General features: G+C 47.2%; 1 protein-coding gene across 4 annotated transcripts in view; it reads left to right on the top strand.

Annotated features, from left to right (window-relative positions):
* arhgef1a (Rho guanine nucleotide exchange factor (GEF) 1a) overlaps positions 1 to 20,149 on the top strand; it is a 108,852-nt gene that overhangs the window by 30,622 nt on the left and 58,081 nt on the right. For all 4 annotated transcript variants that reach the window (XM_054605498.1, XM_054605501.1, XM_054605499.1 and 1 more), the window contains 3 exons: positions 1,242 to 1,385; positions 1,499 to 1,749; positions 2,601 to 2,726. In XM_054605498.1, coding sequence (XP_054461473.1) covers positions 1,242 to 1,385; positions 1,499 to 1,749; positions 2,601 to 2,726 — 521 coding nt within the window. The remainder of the gene's footprint in view (positions 1 to 1,241; positions 1,386 to 1,498; positions 1,750 to 2,600; positions 2,727 to 20,149) is intronic.

Genomic DNA, 20,149 nt, shown 5'->3' with positions numbered 1-20,149 from the left:
GATAATAAAACAAAGAAAGTTTGCTCCATGGTATAACCCTCTAACCCGGTTTCTACTGTAACCTCGATCAGGGCAAATGTTACTCAGCTGTGTGAGCAGAAGCGCTGCCAGGTCTCTGGCAAGAAATAGAATATAAAATAATATAATATAAAAATGTAGACAAATTGCCTGAATGGCTGAAGGGTATGTTTTTACGAGAACATTGTTTGCATCTTGCAAAAATATCGATAAGTTCTTTATCACTTTGTGTTGTGTCTATTTGCCTTTTCTGTTGAAAAGATTACTGAGACTTTTGTGAGTTTTTAGATCAGGTCACACAACAATACTTAACTAACAATTTGTAAATGTTTTCTAACAACCGTGAATTTTAGTGTTAATACACGTTTATAAAACATCTATTAACACTCCCTCTAACCATTAGTGCACGTCTAAATCATTATATCTATAAATAAGTGCATAAATGTACATCTAAATAATATCTTATTTTTTAACTTGCGCATTATAAATTATATTATAAACCATTAAGAACTCCTAAATAATTGGTTTGTAATTGATATCAAACTTATATACATAATGTATAAAGTATGAAAATAGAATAATTAATCACATTATAGATGAGCTTATTAATCAAGAATAAAACATACATACATGTGTTTATTAATTGCATACTAATGAGTATTAATGTAGGAACAATGCTTTATTAATAATTAATTAAGTGTTTATTCATACTTGACTAATGCTTCATAGCGTGCAGTTATTATACAGTGTTACCGTACTGGCTCCTTTCAGTGTTATGTTCTTTTTTAAGGTATATCATATGTAAATCTAGTTTGTACTTCACTGTAAACTACTGGGTAGTAGTCATAGCACTGCATAATTTTGATAAAAACAACCTATTTCGGCATCAAAAAAAATCTTAATTTGAAAATGAACTAGCAGCAGCAAAAGTAGTTTACTAGTAGTAAAAAAAGCTCAATAATTCCTTTAGAAATATATAATGGGATAGAAGTATGAAGTATTATAAACACTCAAGTAATACTGGACTCAAGATACTTGAGTTTTCTGTACTTAGCCACATTCCAAAAGGGGATGATAAATTGTAATTTCAGTTGGATTTGCAGCATGATCTGCTGACCTTGGTTCTTCTTACAACAAGAAGCATTTTTACTCTTGGAAGTTTGGAGCTCTAAAAACACTTTGCAGCCTGTGAACTTTGATGCTGATGGTTTTCTATTATTTAGGAGACATGTACTATACATCAGTATTGGAGGATCTGGATCTGGAGGGCCAGGACTTTAAGGCTGACTCATGGAGCACGGCTGTGGACAGCAGCTACTTGCAGACACGCATCAAAAACGTCATCAAGAGGCAGGATGTAATCTATGGTGACAGTTATAGTTGATTGACCTTTCATTTTTTAACCCAGACATTTGATGTATTGCTGAATAAACAGTAGCTGCAACATACCTTGATGTTTATGTGTGTGTGTCCCTCTCAGAGCTGATTCAGACAGAGCTGCACCACATGCGAACGCTGCATATCATGGAAAGGGTGTTCCGGCAAGGCATGCTGGAGGAGCTTCAGCTGGACCTTTGCACTGTATATGCCATGTTCCCCTGCCTGGACCAGCTGACCAGGATACACTCCCATTTCCTTGCACAGCTTCTCCTGCGGCGCAACAGCAGCCTGCAGTATGGATCCAGCCGCAACTTTACCATTCACCAGCTGGGGGACATACTACTAGAGCAGGTGGCTGCCATGCATTCTTACAACCATTCACACTGGCACAGTGACACAGAACTAGAACCAAAATGTAACTGTATTTGGTCATTACATTAAGTAGTTTTGTGTAAATCTATAGCATAGCAAAAGTGTATAACTACAATAGAGACTTGTGTCATAACGGTAATGAATGAGTCCAAAATGAGTTTACTAAGAAAACAAAAGTTTTTTGTTTTTAATTTATTGCTATAATCAACACAAAGATGATAATACAGTAATGATAATAATTTATATTTATATTTTTAATAGCTTTTTAGGCTTTTGAATAGTGATTTTTGTGACACTGCTAACCACTGTTGTTATTTTTCCTTTAAATATCTACCAAAAGGGCAGTGTTCGTAGCATATGACCAATCACAAACATAGACAAGTTTGTCAGAGGAGGGGAGCCTTTTACAAACCAAGAGAAAACTATATATGTAGACATAAACACATAATTCAGGCTGAAAGAAGGTGAAACTGACTAATGCAGGACCGACAGCTGGCAAGAAATCGGCAACTATGTGCATGTGTAAATGAATAGATTTATAATATCACTGCTTCATATAAAGCACGGTAAATCTGAATATCATTACGTGCATATACAATTTAATCTAATGTTCCACGTACTGAGCTTTGATTGGTCAGTAGGCGATGCTTTTATACAGTTGGTCTCTTATAACCAACATAAACTGCTCCAGAGCAGTTTATGTTGGGTTAACTCTGGAGTTACCTCGCTAACCCCAAATCCTGCTTCGAAATACAGGCCCTAGGTTTGAATAGTGACTTTATACTCATGTTCACAGAATAAAACAACTTTTGCATGTGTTCTTCTGACAGTTCTCCGGCCAGTGTGCAGACGAGATGCGGAAGACCTATGCTGAATTTTGTAGCCGCCACTTGAAGGCTGTCAAATTGTACAAGGAACTGCTTGCCAGAGACAAGAAGTTCCAGTGCTTCATACGGGTAAGACAGGCACAAAAACATTAAAAACAGACAGAATAAGGAGAAATAAGTGAGATCATACTTACGAATTAAGAGTTCACACACAGGATCTGAATTGAATTGGTTAATTTCAGCACCTGATTTGATTTTTCAGATTGACATCTGTTCAACAAACACGAAAATGCAAACGAAAGTAAAACCTAATTCAATCTGCTTTGTCTGCTATCTCTTATCCAGCGTCTAACACTGATGCTCTTTTAGTGTGTGTGTATGAATCTCCAGCAGCATTAGTCTCAGACCCACTGATGCAGTATATAGAGTAGATAGTCCACACCAGGTGGGCAGGAGGAGGAGTAAAAACAAACACAGGACTTCACCGAGGAGGCCGCGGTTATGTCCTTTGTGAAATTAAAATGAAAGTTGATATTTTGTCAAGTCAGTTGTTAGTCACGCGACTCATGAGAGTAGTTAGTATAGTTAACAACAACCACACGCTTTACGTAGAGCGTCATGGTTTTCAGCTGAAAGCCACTTACCAAGTAGTGTTATTTGATGCACTGGTGTTAGAATTTGTCTGTCTATTTTAAAAATGTTGGACTTTTGCCTGTCTATTTTTCATAGACTGTATACAAGAAGTCTCGTTTTCAGTCTTAGAGCGTCAAATACTGCCGCTTTGTCCCGCCCCTTGGCGTCTTATACAGATGCACAAGGCACCCCTGAGTGTCTGTGTGAGACAAACCTGGCTTTATTTAACTACAATTTAAACCCATCCACGTTATTATTAGATGCTCAGAGAAAAATATCCGGGAGTATGATGATGTCACTAACGACCAAAAAATCCACGCAGGGTAGGATGAAGTGGAGGTGGATTTGTCAACAAACATCCATATTTATACTATGTCATACTTTGATTTGTAAAAGGGACGCCATGGGTCCGGACCAAGTGTCAGAATGTTACAAGTCGGGATGAGAACATATTGAAGTACTGTATGTACTCAACCTGATGTCACACATAGGTGTGTTGACAACAGTTTTGAAGCCTCAAGTTTTGGCACCGGAGTATTCTTGGTTTTTGGAACCAGGAGTGACAGAGAGGGTTGAACAACCAAGCACTTATCAAGACCATTTAAAATGTATTTGCATAAACTGAAAGGGTTGAAGTCGTCAGAAGAAAACAGGGACAACTCCCAGGCCAGACAACGCCATGGTAGAGACCTGTCAATCACAATGTAGCCCAACCTAAAGCACACCCTGCTTTAATGTGTATTTGACTCTAAATGGACCATCATTTACGGAATGAACATCATGCTGTATTGAAGAAGCCTTGAAACTAAACTTAACTCGTGTTTACAATGTTACTGAGGTAATAAATGATGTGAGAAGTAGGGTCATTTTCTCATAAACTTCAATAAAACCAGAGGAGTCACCCCCTGATCAGAGAGAATGCGGGTTTAAGACACTTAGCTTTGGCTCCACCTTTCAGAACCTCAGGTTGCCGCCTGCTCTTTTGCAACAGCTGTTTTGTGGCAGTCTCTTGTGTATTTTTTGTAGGATTCGAGATGAATTTAGACTGTTCACATTTATTTGCTTCGTGCGATGGGTAATGTTCGCCAACACTGGCAAACACATTCCGTTAACAATGATCAAGCTGCTAAATCAGCTTCTGAAGATGACGGCTGTAGTAAAAACTGCCTTATACATACTACTGAGGAATAAGAAGGGTTAGATAATAGATGGGTAGACATATGCTAGACATATGATATAGAGATGGATAGATGGATAGATGGATAGATAGATAGATAGATAGATAGATAAATAGATAGATGGATAGATGGATAGATAGATAGATAGATAGATAGATAAATAGAGACACAGACACACAGACAGACACGTATATAAACATAAAAACACAACAACAATGAAATGGAAGTAATAAAGCAGAATGGAGGTAATAGTGCAAAATGGAGGTGTTTTGGCATACAGTGCTCTGTAGCGCCTACCAGCGGGGAGGAGTTGGAACTGGTTGTGTCCAGGGCGTGATGGGTCTGCAGTGATGTCTCCGGCCCGTTTCCTGATTCTTGAGATGTACAAGTCCTGTATGGAGGGCCGGCTGGCACTAATGAGTCTCTCTGCAGACCTGTCTGTTGTAGTCTGTTCCTGTCCTGTTTGGTGGCCGATCCAAACCAGACAGTGATGGAACAGCAGAGAAAGGATGGCAGAGTAAAACTGAATCAGCAGCTCCTGAGCCAGGTTGTACTTCTTGAGTTGGCGCAAGAAGTACAACCTCTGCTGGGCCTTTGGGAGATAGTGGATCCCAGGAACCTGAAGGTCTCCACAGCTGACACAGTGCTGTTTAGTATGGTGGGTGGGTGGGTGGGGAAGGGGGCAGTGTTGGAGGGCTTTTCCTAAAGTCCACTGTCATCTCCACAGTTTTGAGCTTACTCCAGGTTGTTCTGACCACACCAGAGGGCCAGCTGTTCAACCTCCCGTCTGTACGCAGTCTTGTCACCATCCGTCATGAGGCCGATGACAGTTGTATCATCTGTGAACTTCAGGAGTTTAACAGATGGGTCACCTGAGGTGCAGTCGTTGGTGTAGAGGGAGAAGAGCAGTGGGGAGAGCACACATCCCTGGGGGGCGCCAGTGCTGATAGTCCGGGTGCTGGTTGTGATTTTTCCCAGCCTCACCTGCTGGGTCCTGTCTGTCAGGAAGTTAGTGATCCACTGGCAGGTGGGGGCTGGTACAGTGAGCTGGAAGAGTTGGAACGGAGTATACTGGGATGATGGTGTTGAACGCTGAGCTGAAGTCCACAAACAGAACCCTTGCGTATGACCCTGGGTAGTCAAGGTGTTGCAGCAAGTAGTGCAGTGCCATGTTGCATCATCCACCGACCTGTTTGCCCGGTAGGCAAACTACAGGGTGCCTGTGATGGCCTTCAGGTGGGTCAACACCAGTTTCCCAAAGGATTTCATGACCGCAGACGTCAGGGCGACGGGCTGAAATTAATTTAATCCTGAGACGTAGGATTTCTTGGGGACCGGGATGATGGTGGAGCGTTTGAAGCAGGAGGGGACTTCACAAAGCTCCAGTGATTGGATGAAGACCTGCGTGAAGATAGGGGCCAGCTGGTCAGCACAGACTTTCAGGCAGGAGGGTGACACACCGTCTCGGCCGGGTGCCTTCCTGATCTTCTGTCTTTGAAAGAGCTGACTCACATCCTCTTCACAGATCCTCAGTGCCAGTGGGGGGTCGGTTGGGAGAGGTGAGGAGGTTGCAAGGGGTGTAGGTGGTTGATTGATCTCAGAGCAGTTGGGGGGTTTGAAGATTGGCTTGTCAAACCTGCAGTAGGAGGGGATGGTCTCCTGTAGTTGGTGAGTTCCTGCAGGCCTCTCCACACTGATGCAGGGTCGTTGGCTGAAAACCTGTTTTCCAACCATTTGCTACTCTGATCTCCTTTGTCTGTGTTTCTGGCCTGGTTGTCCTGTCCCCACTTCTGTAGGCCTCTTCCTTGGCCTGACGAAGCTGCCTGAGTTGTGCAATAAACCAGGGTTTATTGTTGTTATATGTGCAGAGGGTTTTGGTCGGCACATACATGTCCTCACAAAAGCTGATGTAAGATGTCACAGTGTCAATGAGCTCATCCAGGTCTGTAGCAGCAGCTTCAAAAACACTCCAATCAGTGCAGTCAAAGCAGGCCTGTAACTCCAGCTTTGCCTCGTCGGTTCATCTCCTAACAATCTTGACCACAGGCTTTGCGGATTTTAGTTTCTGCCTGTAGGTCGGGAGAAGATGGAATAGACAATGACCAAGACTGCACGGGGTACTGGGCGGTAGGCATCCTTTAGTACAGTGTAGCAGTGGTGCAGTGTGTTTTTGGCCCTGGTGGGACACTTTATATGCCGTCTGTATTTTGGCAGTTCTTTGCTGAGGTTCACTCTGTTAAAGTCCCCAAGAACTATGAGAAGGGAGTCTGGGTGCTTATGCTCCACATTAGTGATCTGTTCAGTCAGGTGATGTAGAGCCTCACTAACACAGGCCTGAGGTGGGACGTAAACACCAGCCAGAATGAATGAGAAAAACTCCCGGGGTGAATAAAAAGGTTTGCAGTCTATGAAAAGTGTTTCTAAGTGATGGCTGCATGGTTTTTCCAACACTGTGACGTCTGTACACCAACCTTCATTAATATAGAAGCAGATTCCGCCTCCCCCCGTTTTTCCCGATAGCTCTGTTTCGCGGTCCGCTCGGAGGAGTTGGAAGCCTGGCAGATGTAGTGAGCTGTCCGGGATGTGGTCAGCAAGCCAGGTTTCAGTGAAGCACAGGGCGGCGGATCAGTTAAAGTCCGTGTTTGCACTGTTGAGGAGCAGCAGTTCATCCACCTTGTTGGCCAGAGAGCGGACATTCGCCAGATGGATTGACGGGAGCGTAGTTCGGAAACCCTTGCTGCCCAATTTAACGAGTGCGTCTGCTCTATTTTGAACAGTTTAAAAAACGTTAAAAACTCCTACAGGCTGCACTTCGAGGGCAGCATTTAAACTTAAATGGCCACAGCCCTGCAATACGCCTCTACCTGGGAGAGGGAGGCTTAATAGAACTAATAAGAAAGAATAAACTGTAAAAAAAAAAAAGGCCTAAGATTAAATAAGAACTGAGAAAACTCAAAAGGGAAATGAGAAACTAAATAACTTAAAGGAACCTTGGTGGAAACATTTCTCTTGAACTCAAATAGTTTTAAATCAAACCAAAGTAAGATAAAACAGGGAGAAATGTATATTCTTTAAAATTCTGGTTTATTTTGGATGGTTTCAAGGAATTTAAATGCACAATTCCTCTGTGTGTATGTGAGGTATGTGATTTGGTGCCAATTTATGTGTATGTCTTCTACTATTTTTCTACATAAATAAGCCTGCAGTTCAAGTGTACTCCTTGGTCTGTGGTTTCTGAGTTCTAGTTATACACTGCTCCTCTGAACCTAGACTCTGTTCCTAGCTATCTGTAAATACCTACAGTGCTACACATGCCTAACCACACCCATCTACCCGAAGACTCCATATTGGGAGCAGGTACAGAACCGAGTTCAGACAAGGTGGAACTTGCATCAAGCAAAGGCCAGATGTATGTGTTACAGGTCTCAGTGCTAGAGAGCCTGTGTGCAGATGATGTGTGCCTGTGAAAACAGGAATAAATGAAGAAGCAGGCAGTTCTGTGGCGTCTTCATTGGTAGTTTTCCCGGGCTATGGGAAGACGTTGCGCGCGCACATACTAAACCACAGCTGCCACCTATTGGCCATAGGGTGAAATATACTTCTGAGGAAGTTAGTATAACAGATTATTCTATTTCATTGAATATTTTAACTAACAGTACATTACATCATATATTAATCAAATAAACAAAAATGTGACCATACATTTTGTGTGCGTCACACACTCCCGGACAAAATAAAATGGCTCCTGACATCTCAAAGAAAACTTATTCAACCACTACCACCAATTTAACATACTCTAGTGCCCTAATAGGCGAGGTAAGGTAAGGTAAGTCTAATTAACAATAGGTCAAGGTAAGTATGTTTGTTCTAGGTAAGTAAAGATATGTATGTGTTCGGTAGGTATGCAAAGGTGAGTGTGTGTATATGTCCTTCAATGTAGGTAAACCGGTACAGAATAAAGCCCTGTGGTATAAGGCATGGTCTGGTATGTCAGTGCCTGATGAGGTATTTGGTAAGATGCCTAGTAAAATGTTGGATAGTGTTCTTGTTGTGACATGGAGTATGGCTGTAATCCCCAGACGGGCATTGGCTGCACCCTTACACTGTTTACAGAGCTGTGTGGTTGGTATGAGGGCTGACCCAATGACTCGTATGTCAATATTGGTCTGGGCTTTCTGTCTCGTGTAGACCTCCTGACTTGCTCACTTTGTGTGTCTACTGCTCCAGAGGTTACAGGTCCATCACTTCCATCTGTACTGGGTCTAGGTCCCTCAAACTCGTACTCTCCCAGCTGTACTTGGTCTACAGGTAAGTGATTCCCATTGCTTTGTACTTCTGGCCTGTCCCATCTCCGTTCTCTTGCCGGTATGAAAACATAGGGGTTTTCTTGTCTGTCATCTCTCACAGATCGGGCTCTCCTGCTAGCTTCCCTTGCAGGTAAGGTGACTCTGGGTTGTTCAGGCAATTCTGGAGTTGGGACGTCAGCTGCATTTTCCAAAGGTTGACCTGTAGGTCCCACTATTCCCATATCAGTTTCTGTTTGTCTGGGAACCCTCAACCAGTACTGTATCCTTGGAGTGTCCTCATCTGTGTCTGTCGAATCACTGTTCTGAGATAGCTCCCTCTGGTTTTGTGTTCTTGCATGTCTGTTTTGCACTCTCCTCTCTGTGAATTGTGTGGTCTTTGTCGGTGGAGTTAGGTCAACCGGTAGCTCATTAACAACATGCAAGAGATTTCTGTGAAGAGTTCGCACTCTATTCCCACCAGTCTCTGTTGACACCTTGTAGACAGGGCTGTCATTCACTTGTTCTCGAACCACATACACTGTTTGCTCCCAGTAGGACCTTAACTTCCCTGGACCCCCTCTTTCACTCAGGTTCCGAACCAAGACCCTGTCACCAGGCTGAAGGATGACTCCTTTCAGGTGTCGATCATAATATCTCTTGCCTCTAGCACTTGACTGTTGGCTATTCTGAGAGGCAACTCGATAGGCTTCTCTCATCCGCTTCGCCCATTTCTCTGCGTAACCCCTGGGAGAATCTGTTTCCTCATTTGTGGACAGCCCAAACAATAGGTCCACAGGTAGACGCGGATGTCGTCCATACAATAAGTAGTGTGGTGAAAACCCTGTGGCTTCATGTTTGGTACAATTATACGCATGCACGATCTGTGGTAGGTGTTCTTTCCAATTGCTTTTCTCTTTCTCTTCTAGGGTTCTCAGCATCTGAAGCAGAGTTCGATTTAAACGTTCTGCTGGATTACCCTGAGGATGGTAAGGTGTCGTCCTGGAGTGGCTTACTCCGGTTAGTTGTTGTAGTGTTTTGAATAGTTCGTTTTCAAACTCTCTGCCCTGGTCATGGTGTAGCTTGGCAGGGTATCCAAAGCGGGGAATGAAGTCGTTGAAGATTCTTTCTGCAGCTGTTCGTCCAGACTTGTTTCTGGTTGGATACGCTTGGGCAAATCTCGTGAAATGGTCAATGACAACCAAGATGTATTCATAACCACCCTTGCTTGTCTCTAGATGCATGAAGTCAATGGAGACCAGTTCCAGTGGGGAGGTGCTGGTGATACTTCCCATTGGTGCTCTGATATGAGTGACAGGTTTCTTTTTTTTGATACAGGGGCATCTCCTGGTCACATGGACTTCGATGTCTCTTTTCATAAAGGGCCAATAGAACCGATCTCTTGCCAAGTTAACGACTCTCTCAGTTCCTACATGACCCATGTCATCATGGAGGTGCTTTAAAGCCACCGCTTGGTACTTTATTGGGAGGACGAGTTGTTGTCGCTGCATGGTCTGCCTGTACAGCAGTTGATTCTTGATGTGGAGTTTCCCCCATTCATGCATGAGTTTTCGCAGGAGACCATTCGCTCCTTGACGATCTTCATTTGACAAGACTCTCTTTGTTTCCTTCAGTTTTATCAGTGTCCCGATTGCTGGGTCTTCTCTCTGAGCTTTGACCAGCTCATCATGGTTAATGGTAGGTAGATGTTCCATCCCATGTGGTTCTGGATCTTGTGCAAGATTAAGGGCTGCCACATAAGCAATGTCTTGTTTCTCGGCAGCCTGGCTACCTTCCCATGTTGCACATACCGCTTCTTTAGACAATTCTTCAGTGCACACTGCCACATATCTGTCAATGTCCAGTGGTAGACGGGAGAGGGTGTCGGCATCAACATTGCTCTTTCCTGGTCGGTATTTGACATCAAACCGGAAGTCCGCAAGTTCACCTACCCATCTGTGACCAACAGCGTTTAGTTTGGCCGTGCTCATGACGTATGTTAGTGGGTTATTGTCGGTGTAGATTGTGAAGTGGGGCGCATAAAACAGGTAGTCCCTGAATTTCTCACAAACAGCCCATTTCAAAGAGAGGAACTCAAGCTTGCCAGAGTGAAGCCTGTAGTTCTTCTCTGCTGGAGACAAAGTCCTTGAACCATAGGCGATGACTCTCAGCCTTCCTTCCTGGCGCTGGTAGAGCACCGCTCCTAGACCTTGCTCTGAGGCATCAGTGTGTACTGTGAAGGGCAGGTCAAAATCAGGGTATGCTAATACAGGTGGGTTGTAAGAGTGTTAATGAGCTGGTGGAGGATACCCTGGTGCTCCACCGTCCACTTGACTGGGGACCTTGAAGAGAGCTGGACACCTTTCCCTCTTTTCTGTGTCCTCGGTTGGTTTTCTGCTGGGCTCCCTTTTACCTGCAGCAGTTCATAGATGGGTTTGGCAATGCGAGAGAAGTCTTGGATGCATGTCCTATAATAACTGAGGAATCCCAGTAGCTTTCTGACATCTCCTACCGTGTTGGGCGTCTTCTCCCTCAGAGCTAGGACAGCATCCAGATCCTTCGGGTCTATCCTTACTCCCTCTGCAGAGACCATCCTTCCCACATATCTGACTTCATGCTTAAATAGCTCACATTTTGTTGGTCTGAGCTTCACACCATGCCGCTGCAGAGCTCTCAGGACCCGCCTTACCCCCTCAACATGATCTCCAAAGGATTCGCCATAACAAAGGACATCGTCCAGGTAGGGAATACAGCATTCATCCCGCAGACTGTCCAGCATTTCCTCCATGCTTCTCTGAAAGGCAGCTGGAGCATTGGAGAGGCCAAATGGGATCCTCACCCATTCATATAGGCCCCAGGGTGTGACAAATGCTGTCATGTGACGAGACCCCTCAGCAATGTAGCCCTGATGATAGGCCTTTCCTTGGTCCAGAATGGTGAACCAGCTATTACCTCCAAGGGTGTCGATTAGGTCTTGAATGCGAGGTAAGGGGTGTCGGTCGGGCACAGTCTTTTGATTGAGTCGTCTGTAGTCAATACACAGTCTGAGTGTCCCATCTTTCTTTCTAACACAGACCACTGGAGCAGCAAATGGTGACTTTGACTTCACTATCCATCCTTTAGCGAGCAGATCCTGTACATATTCCTTGACCTCCTTGTAGAGTGGCTTTGGAATTGATGTATAGGTTTGCTGGACAGGAATATCATCCTTAAGGTTGATGCCCATTTGGAGACTGGGGATGCATCCGATGTCATCATCCTGAGCAAAAGCTCCAGATTCTTCATACAGCATTTGTTTGACTTCCTTCTGTTGTTCTTCTGTTAGATGGCTTATGTCAACAGAAGGGTGCCACAGTGTGGTTGAGTTGCCATTGCTTAACTTAGTTGTGGATGAATAGTCAGTACCATGTACTGGGTTTTGATGTTTCTTGTGACACTCCGGCTTGGCTACTTCTATTATTTTCTCAATAGGCTCAATACTGCCAATAACTGTCCTGCTGGGCAGGATCACGTCCTGCTCTGTGTGGTTTCCTATAGGCACTTCAACATAGGGCCTGTCAGACTGACACATTTCCATTAGCCCCTCACCGATGTCTAGCCTCTCTAATGGCAAGCTGTTGAATTTGGGTTCAAATAACACAAGCGAGTCAGTGGACTGAAAATTGTCTGGGACCTGACATTTGGCAATTTCTCCAGGATGGATGATGGCCCCTCTCAGACCGACCTTCACAGTAGTATATTCATCATCTGGTCTCTCGGTCTGTACAAAACTCACTATTGCCTCAGCTTTGACACTGTCAATTTCCATGGCCCCAGCAAGAAGATTGGTGAGGATAGACAAGACTTTGGGTCTGCTTTGTTGTCCCATGATCAGCTCTTGAATTACATTAAATCCAATCAATGGTCTTTCTAGCTGTAAACGACTCACCAGGAAAGGCACTCGAATAGACAGGTCAGGGTCGTTGTTGCCTTGTAGGTTGACTATTACCTCAACCCATCCATCGTAGGGTACTTCGTCTCCTGTGATGGCTAGCACATCCAGTTCCTGGTCAATGAGCTCACTGAGAGGTCGAATATCTTGACAGGGTAAATATTTATCTTTCCAGGTGCGATCAAGGATACTCACGTTTGCTCCGGTGTCTAACAGAACTGTGACAGCATAGCCAGCCACACTGCATTTTAGCAGGGATCTGCGTCCTATGAGTGGAGCTACTTTTTCTGTGACTGCTTGTGTTTTGTTGGACAGCTGAGGGGAAGCGACTGAATTGACATCGGCAGATTTTGACGTCAGAACATCACTGTCATAGGACTTGGTCTTTGATGCGGTCACAGGTCGTCCCTCTGCCATGACCGAGGCCCGTTTCCCGACTGCTTTGACTTCTGCAGGCAACCCACAGCACGGTGACCTTCTCCTCCACAAGCGAAACAATGGCTACAGTTAGGCAGACCTTGTTCTATACACTGAGGGCATCCAAAGGGTCTTTGTCTCCTCTGTGACCTAGCGTTGTCTGTGGGATACTTATACATGGGTGAATATGGCTGTTGAGGCGCCTGTGTTTGTGTCCTAAGTTGTTTGAATGAGTCCATGGTCTGGGTTAAGGCCTCGACCTGGGCCATTAGTCTCTGAATTGTCTTGTCCTTACTTTCAGTTTCAGTATTCTTATCGCCTTTGTTTGTCTTTTCAGGTTCAGCATGAGTACTGTGGGCCTGAGTCACCCTGCAAATGGAGCTGCGACCCAGTCTGCGCTTCCTTTCACTTTCTTCACTTGTAGTCTTGATAACTTGCCTTACATTACATTACATTACAGTCATTTAGCAGACGCTTTTATCCAAAGCGACACTAATACGAGTGCCATAAGTGCTACGAGGAAGGCTCCGGGTAGTACTTCCTGAAGAGGTGAGTTTTCAGCCTGCGCCTGAAGATGGGCAGCGACTCTGCTGTCCTGACGTCAGTGGGGAGTTCATTCCACCATTGAGGGGCCAGGACAGAAAAAAGCTGTGACCGGGTGGATCGGCCGCAGGGACCTCTGAGCGACGGGGCAACCAGTCGCCCCGAGGCAGCAGAGCGAAGTGGTCGGGCAGGGGTGTAGGGCTTGACCAAGGCCTGGAGATAGGAAGGAGCTGTTCCTTTCACTGCCCTGTAGGCTAGCACCAGAGTCTTAAACTGGATGCGAGCTCTTACAGGGAGCCAGTGTAGGGAACGGAGAAGGGAAGTTGTGTGAGAGAACTTGGGGCGATTGAACACCAGACGTGCTGCAGCTTTCTGGACAAGCTCCAGAGGTCTGATGGCCGACGCCGGGGCTCCAGCAAGTAGTGAGTTGCAGTAGTCCAGGCGGGAGATGACCAGAGCCTGGATGAGCACCTGCGCCGTCTCCTCAGTGAGGAAGGGGCGAATCCTCCTGATGTTGTAGAGGAGGAATCTGCAGGAGCGTGTGACCGATGCAATGTTTGCTGAGAACGACAGTTGGTCGTCGAGGGTCACACCCAGATTCCTCACAGTCCGAGTTGGCGTCACCACGGCATCATCAATGGTGATGGACAGGTCTCGGTGCGGGCAACCCTTCCCCGGGAGGAAGAGTAGCTCGGTTTTGTCCAGGTTCAGCTTCAGGTGGTGTGTCGCCATCCACTTCGAGATGTCAGCCAAGCACGCAGCAATGCGTGCCTCCACTTGGGTGTCACCGGGAGGAAATGACAAGACCAGCTGGGTGTCATCGGCATAACAATGGTAGGAGAAGTCATGGGAGCGAATAACAGAACCCAGAGATGTTGTGTAGAGCGAGAAGAGAAGGGGGCCCAGAACTGAACCTTGTGGAACCCCCGTAGTCAGCGTGCGTGGTTCTGACACGGCCCCCTCCATGTCACCTGGTAGGATCGGCCTGTCAGGTAGGATGCAAGCAGGGAGAGTGCAGAGCCTGAGACGCCCATCCCCTCGAGGGTGGAGAGGAGGATCTGGTGGTTCACTGTGTCAAACGCCGCTGACAGGTCCAGGAGAATCAGGACAGAGGAGAGAGAGTTCGCTCTCGCAGCGTGAAGCGACTCTGTCACCGCAAGGAGGGCCGTCTCTGACGAGTGACCCACCTTGAACCCGGACTGGTGGGGGTCCAAGAGGTTGTTCTGGTGGAGGTAGGAAGACAGTTGTTTAGAGACAGCGCGTTCAAGTGTTTTGGATAGAAAGGGTAGAAGAGAAACCGGTCTGAAGTTCTTGACATCAGAGGGGTCAAGTGATGGTTTTTTCAGAAGGGGGTGACTCTGGCAGTCTTGAAAGCCGAGGGAAAGCATCCCGAGACGAGAGATGTGTTGATGAGGTGGGTGAGGAAAGGAAGGAGTTCAGTGGCAATAGACTGAAGAAGAGGGGAGGGGATCGGGTCAAGGGAGCACGTGGTGGGGCGGTTAGATGTAACAAGGTCAAGGACCTCGTTAGGGGAGAGGGGAGCAAAATAGGGTAAGATGGGGTGTGGAGAGGGAAGGGGGAGCTGAGGGGGAAGAGCTGTAGAGGGTAGAGAGGGAGAGGGGGCTGAGAGAAGGAGGATCTGATATCGTTTACCTTCTTGTCAAAGAAGTTGGCGAAATCATCCGGGAGAAGGGAGGAAGTAGGAGGAGGGGGTGGGGGTTGGAGGAGTGAAGAGAAAGTTTCAAAGAGTTTTTAGGATTGGAAGCAGAGGTTAGGATTTTTGAGCGGAAAAAAGCCGCTTTAGCAGTAGCTAGAGAGGAGGAAAAAGTGGAAAGGAGAGATTGGAAGTTAAGAAGGTCCTCCGGGAGTTTGCCTGTTCTCCATTTACGCTCAGCCGCTCTTAGGCTCCGTCTATCAGTACGCACTGAGTCCGACAGCCATGGGGCAGGAGGAGTTGGCCGTGCAGGCCTGGAGGTGAAGGGACAGAGGTTGTCCAAAGAGGAGGAAAGGGTGGAGAGGAGAAGATCAGTAGCAGTATCGGGGGATAGAAGAGAGAAGGATTCAGGGTCAGGGAGGGCAGAGGTAACGGAAGAGGAAAGATCAGCGGGGGAGAGGGAGCGGAGGTGACTACGGGTAGAAACCATGTGGGTAGGTGGAGGAAGTAAGGGGGAGAGGAGAGGGAGAGGGAGTAGGACATGAAGTAGTGGTCCGAGAGCTGGAGGGGAGTGACAGAGAGGTTAGCGGTAGAACAGTGTCTAGTGAAGATAAGATCCAGCTGGTTGCCGGCCTTGTGGGTAGGAGGAGAGGGAGAGCGATAGAGGTCAAAGGAGGAGAGGAAGGAAAGCAGCGGTTCTAACTTATCAGTCTGGATGTTGAAGTCGCCGAGCATGATGAGCGCGGAGCCATCGTCATGGAAGTGCGAGACTAGTGTGTCAAGCTCCTCCAGGAACTCACCAAGAGGGCCCGGTGGGCGGTACACAACAGCAATGGTGAGCTTGACTGGATAAGTGACAGTAACAGCATGAAATTCAAAAGAGGATGGGGAGAACTGTGGAACAGAGACAAGAGAGTAATTCCATTTTGGGGAAATTAGCAGGCCAGTGCCACCACCTCGCCTCGCAGCTCTGGGAGTGTGAGAGAAGGAGTACGCATCTGACAGAGCTGCGGGTGTGGTGGTGTTTTCTGGTGTGATCCAGGTCTCAGTTAGAGCAAGAAAGTTGAGGGAGAGCAAGGATGCATAGCCTGAGATGAACTCAGCTTTCGGCACTGCCGACTGGCAGTTCCAAAGCCCCCCCGACACCACTTGCTCACCATGGGCTGAGAGAGTGGGATAGATGAGGTTAGTGGGGTCACGGCGCCTGGGAGTGACCCACTGTCTACGTGACCACCGGACAGAGGAACAGACAGAAATAGGATGCAGACACATGGTAGTCAATATAAACAAATTACTGACCCGTACAAGTACACGCTCGAGAAGTCTTTGCTTGACGAAGTCTGGCTTGAATAAGTCGCCCTGTTGCCTTTGTTCGCCCTAGCCTTCGTTTGCCAGACGCTTGAAAGCTGACGCTTCCAGGCAGCAGCAGTGGTTAAGGGCCTACCTACTGATTGCTAGTTGTCTGCCAGGAGTGTAAGCCACTCCCCCTAGCAGTTAAGAGGACAATTGACCTATTGAAGCTAAAGCACACTCTCAGAGCAGTTCCTGATTAAAGGCACAGGAGCATCAAACACAACAGAGCTTCAAACACTTCCTGATTAGAGAATATCAGAACAGTAGAATCAACAGAATCAGCATCAGTCACTAACCCTTTTTTAAGCAGGCTTGGTACAGTTTAAGATCAATTTTAAGAAAACAATATACTTAGTCTATCCTAGCAGAATCAAGTAGTCCAGTATCCCTCCAGAGTCAAAATACACTGCCTTAGTAGGGATTCATCAGACACGGTGCAGTCGGACAGAAGAGGTTTTAGGTCTCGCCTCACATCCTCATGTTTCTCACCTAGACCTTGGTAGATGGTGTTAAGGAACACACACTGTACTGTGGAGGTATCATACTTTACCACAGAGTTGGATTGTCTGGATGTGAATCTTATCTTCTGCTTTAGTCCAATTGTTCTGTATAAGAACTGCTGAGGTGTCTCGTGTTCATGTTGTTTCGCACACATCAGTTCTTGAAAAAGCTCTGTGCTGCTCTTCTCGCCAAGATGAGACTGGAGGAAACTTTTTAGCTCTGTGATAGTCATTTCTTCTTTGTTCGTGAGCATATCTCTGAAGTTTCCTGGTTTAATGATGCGCAGCACTCCTCTGATGATCTCATTCTCTGTGTGTCGCTCCCTCAGTCCCTCGTCTACTTGTTTGCAGATGCTGTTATAGCTAATATCTGAAGCAGTGTCCCCTACCTGCCCTCCATGTATTTTAAATTCCCTACGCTGTAGTAGTGGGAGGTCTCTTAAAGCTATCATAGTCTCACCTGCGTGTGTGTGCTGTTCTGTGCTGGACTGAGGAATGTAGTGAGGTGAGTGATCAGTGTGTAGCCTACTGGTTTGGGTGGGCTGCTCCTCGGTTCTGGAGTTAGATGAGTATGAAGGTGTGTGGACTGTGTTTATAATCTGGTCTACTTTATCTTTCAGGTCCAGTAACCATGACATACCCTCATCTTCTAACATCAATAGGGAGTTGCTAGACATATAAGCAGACAAATATTCAAAACAACTCTCCTCATCATTTTCATCCAACTTATCTGATTCAAGCTCATCAACTGGTTCAATGTCTTGAGCGAGCTTGAAGATCTCTTCAGCTGTCAGGCTGTGGAGTCCTTTCTTTATTGTCCAAACAAGTCTCTTTCTCCCGTTGTCAGACATGCCGCACGTTGTTGACGCCCTGAGACTGTAGAGTTGCGCTCTCTTGGCTTGGATTCCACTCTGCTGGTTCCCTCACCCTGGCAGCCGCACACTCGTAGTACCCCTCGCTCTGGCAATGTGGCGTCACTCTGGTCCAAGGTTCAGGTATCACTGGATCAGCAGTTGTTGGATCACCTAGCACTGCCGATCCTGGACGAGCCCCCAAAAATCTGTTACAGGTCTCAGTGCTAGAGAGCCTGTGTGCAGATGATGTGTGCCTGTGAAAACAGGAATAAATGAAGAAGCAGGCAGTTCTGTGGCGTCTTCATTGGTAGTTTTCCCGGGCTATGGGAAGACGTTGCGCGCGCACATACTAAACCACAGCACTGCACTGCCACCTATTGGCCATAGGGTGAAATATACTTCTGAGGAAGTTAGTATAACAGATTATTCTATTTCATTGAATATTTTAACTAACAGTACATTACATCATATATTAATCAAATAAACAAAAATGTGACCATACATTTTGTGTGCGTCACATATGGTGTAGAGGTCAATCGAAATGATGACCCAGTGAAGCAGCATCTTCCTCCAGAGCCTACCATATGTTTAAATTACATAAAGACTGGCTAACTACTGAGCAGCTGGTAGGGAAAACGAGCAGCAAAGTGACACATTTTTTTTTAAATTAAAAACAATCACGAAAAACAATGAATGAAAAGCTTCATATAGCATTCAGTAGTAAGTCATAATTAGGTGATAGTAAGTGTCACGGATGTGGTGTGGACCCAAAAGCAGTACGACCAGGAGACAGATAAAGTTCTGGAGCTTTATTTAAAGCTGAGCACACAGCAGACAGACAGGCAGGCAGGGTCAGACTCACATTGGGAAACAGGCAGGGGATCAGGCAGACGGAAACCAGAGGAAGCGGAGGCTAGAACTCCTCCGAGGCCGCAGAGTCAGAATCCTTGAAGGCTGAGGCAAGGCGGACAGGCAGAACCCCTCTGGAGGGGGCGAACAGGAGGACAACCAAGGCGGAGAGGGCCTCTCTTGGGGTCGGCCACGAAGACGACCAGGCCGACGGAGCCTCCCTGGGGGTCGGCCATGAAGACGACCAGGCCGAAGGGGCCTCCCTGGGGGTCGGCCATGGGGACAACCAGGCCTCTCTGGAGGTCGGGCGAGGGTCTCTCGAGGCGGGCGGATCCTCTCTGGAGGTTGGGCGAGGGTCTCTCGAGGCGGGTGGATCCTCTCTGGAGGTCAGGCGAGAGGCTCTGGAGACTGGGGCTCTGGAGACTGGAGCTCTGGAGACTGGAGCTCTGGAGACTGGAGCTCTGGAGACTGGGGCTCTGGAGACTGGGGCTCTGGAGACTGGGGCTCTCGGACCTGGGGCTCTGGCGGCAAGGCGGGAACAGGAGCAGGGGGACGCTGCGACCCAGCGGGAACAAGAGCAGGGGACGCTGCGACCCAGCGGAAGCAGGTGGACGCTGCAGCCCAGCCGGGACGGGACCCGGGCAAGGCTGTGACCCAGCCGGGACGGGACCCGGGGAAGGCTGCGACCCAGCCGGGACGGAACCCAGGAAAGGGTGCTGCCCAGCCGGGACTGGAGTCGGCCGGAGCGCCGACGGGACGGGCGGTGCAGGAGTCGGCCGGAGCGCCGACGGATCAGGAGGTGCAGGAGTCAGCCGGAGAGCCGACGGTTCAGGAGGTACAGGAGTCGGCCCAAACGCCGAAGGGTCGAAGCAGTACGACCAGGAGACAGATAAAGTTCTGGAGCTTTATTCAAAGCTGAGCACACAGCAGGCAGGCAGGGTCAGACTCACATTGGGAAACAGGCAGGGGATCAATCAGACGGAAACCAGAGGAAGCGGAGGCTAAACTCGTTGTCGGGGACAGAAGGCTAAGGTGGCTAACCGAGGCAAAGGCAAGGTAGGGGAATCCGGTGGTAGGGGACAGAAGGCTGAGTCGTTGACCGGGGCACAGGCAAGGCAGGGAAGTCCAGACAGGCAGGCAGGGTCGGCAATGGGAAATCAGTCCACGGGAAATTGCTGGAAGGTCTGACATAAATGCAACGAACGATCTGGCCCCGAGTGTGTGAATGAGTGGGGCATTTATACTGCAGGGTGTAGGTGCAGCAGAGTGAGCAGGTGAGAGGGATTGTGCTGATGAGGTGGGTGTGGCAGACAGGTGCACTGCATGAGGCTAATTAGGTGAGTGAGGGAGAGTGTGG

Source organism: Anoplopoma fimbria, chromosome 10, assembly GCF_027596085.1.
Source record: "Anoplopoma fimbria isolate UVic2021 breed Golden Eagle Sablefish chromosome 10, Afim_UVic_2022, whole genome shotgun sequence".
NCBI classification, from domain to species: Eukaryota; Metazoa; Chordata; class Actinopteri; order Perciformes; family Anoplopomatidae; genus Anoplopoma; species Anoplopoma fimbria.
The sequence above is the reverse complement of the archived record's forward strand: the minus strand, read 5'-3'. Positions and strand labels throughout refer to the sequence as shown.